This window comes from Sinocyclocheilus rhinocerous, unplaced genomic scaffold (genome assembly GCF_001515625.1).
Source record: "Sinocyclocheilus rhinocerous isolate Xijiao unplaced genomic scaffold, SAMN03320098_v1.1 C36632252, whole genome shotgun sequence".
NCBI lineage: Eukaryota > Metazoa > Chordata > Actinopteri > Cypriniformes > Cyprinidae > Sinocyclocheilus > Sinocyclocheilus rhinocerous.
In genome coordinates, this window is record NW_015784156.1 from 1 (window position 1) to 1416 (window position 1416).

The following is a 1416-nucleotide window of genomic DNA, read 5'->3' on the forward strand; positions in this document are numbered from 1 at the left end:
CCCAGAGGAGCTGGAGGAGGTGTGCGGGGAGAGGGAAGTCTGGGGTGCTCTGCTCGGACTACTGCCCACACGACCCAGCCTCGGATAAGCGGAGGAAGATGAGATGAGATATTATTTGAGTGTAACTCACCAGTTGAGGGCTGGTTCTTTGTAGGAGACTGGTGCTGCTCTTCTTCGTGTTCTCTCGAAATCAGAGTTATGCTCTGTATTTGTTAGACTCTTCATAACCCTGCCTTCTTCTGTTCGCAAAATAAAAATAAATATATAAGATACAAACAAACCTAAGACATATGTGAAATGCAAGAAAGGGAAAAATGAAAATTAATCTGTATTAAAAGTTTACTGATATGTATTGGCAAAGGTTTACCTGGAGCTTGGTGCCTCAAGTCTGAGTCCTGGTCCTGGTCCTGGTAAATGTTCATAGTTTGACTGCGGGTCTCTGGTTGAGGGCTATGGGCAGAGCTTTCATCTGAGAGTGTTTCAGTGTAACCATCAAGGGTCTCCCAGGGAGGCCTCTCCTCTGTGAACTGAAGGTTTTTTGTGTGTCCACTAAAACCATCTGAAGTCACATTATATTTTTCCATGACAAACATGCTTCTGTTAATGACAGATGAAACATTATCCATTTCATTAGTAAAAAGATCATGTTCAGAAATGTCGCTGGAAGCTCCACTGTCAGTTTTTTTCTTAATGGGGGATTTATGTAAAGATGAAACAACATATGTTTTCCTGCACCTGCCCTCAAGAGCTTGGTTGGTTTGATCTAGATTTATGCTAAGAGAGTCCATGTTAGTATGGTTAGTCTGATCAAGCTTGTCAACAGAGGAAGGAGAGCTTATTCCAAAGGTTTCAGCATTACATTCATCCCTGAGGTCCTCCTCTGAGGCTGAGCAGTGAGATATTACTGGTAACTGTAAAGTATTAGACAAAGACCTGTCTCCTGCTCCATTCTGAAGATCAATCATATCTTGCCTTCCAGTCAACACATTTTCATCCATACGCACAGCACAGCTGTTTTGTTTCTTTGTTAATGCTTTGGGTTTTTCTCTTGATGCAGCATTCTTCTTTTTTATTTTATCTTCCTCATCTTTTCTGTGTTTTTTGGCTTTACCAGCCACTGATGACGTAAATTCAGAGGGTTCCTGTACAAGGCTGGCACTCACATCTTGTGAACATTCTGGATGATAGGTGTTTTCTGTCAATATCTTATGAAGAAAATCATTCTCTAGCGCCTTGTGCTGTTGTGCAACATTATCTGAACCAATATTGAGAGGTGTTGGTTGGGTTTGTGATATTAATTCCTGCAAACCTTCCGGTCTGTTGGGATCCTCTAATATATTGGTTTCATCCAAAAATGAATTCCTGTTGATGAATGATTGACTTGCCTGTATCACAAATGTTCCTCTGTTTTTCTGT

General features: G+C 41.2%; 1 protein-coding gene across 1 annotated transcript; it reads right to left on the reverse strand.

Moving 5' to 3' along the window:
* Positions 1-59: 59 nt before the first annotated feature.
* LOC107736318 (uncharacterized) lies at positions 60-1412 on the reverse strand (the record flags this gene model as incomplete). The annotated part of the gene is made up of 2 exons (XM_016547763.1): positions 60-239; positions 368-1412. Coding segments are annotated over 2 exons (1158 nt in total), but the record flags the coding sequence as incomplete, so codon positions are not given.
* Between the last annotated feature and the right edge of the window lie 4 nt (positions 1413-1416).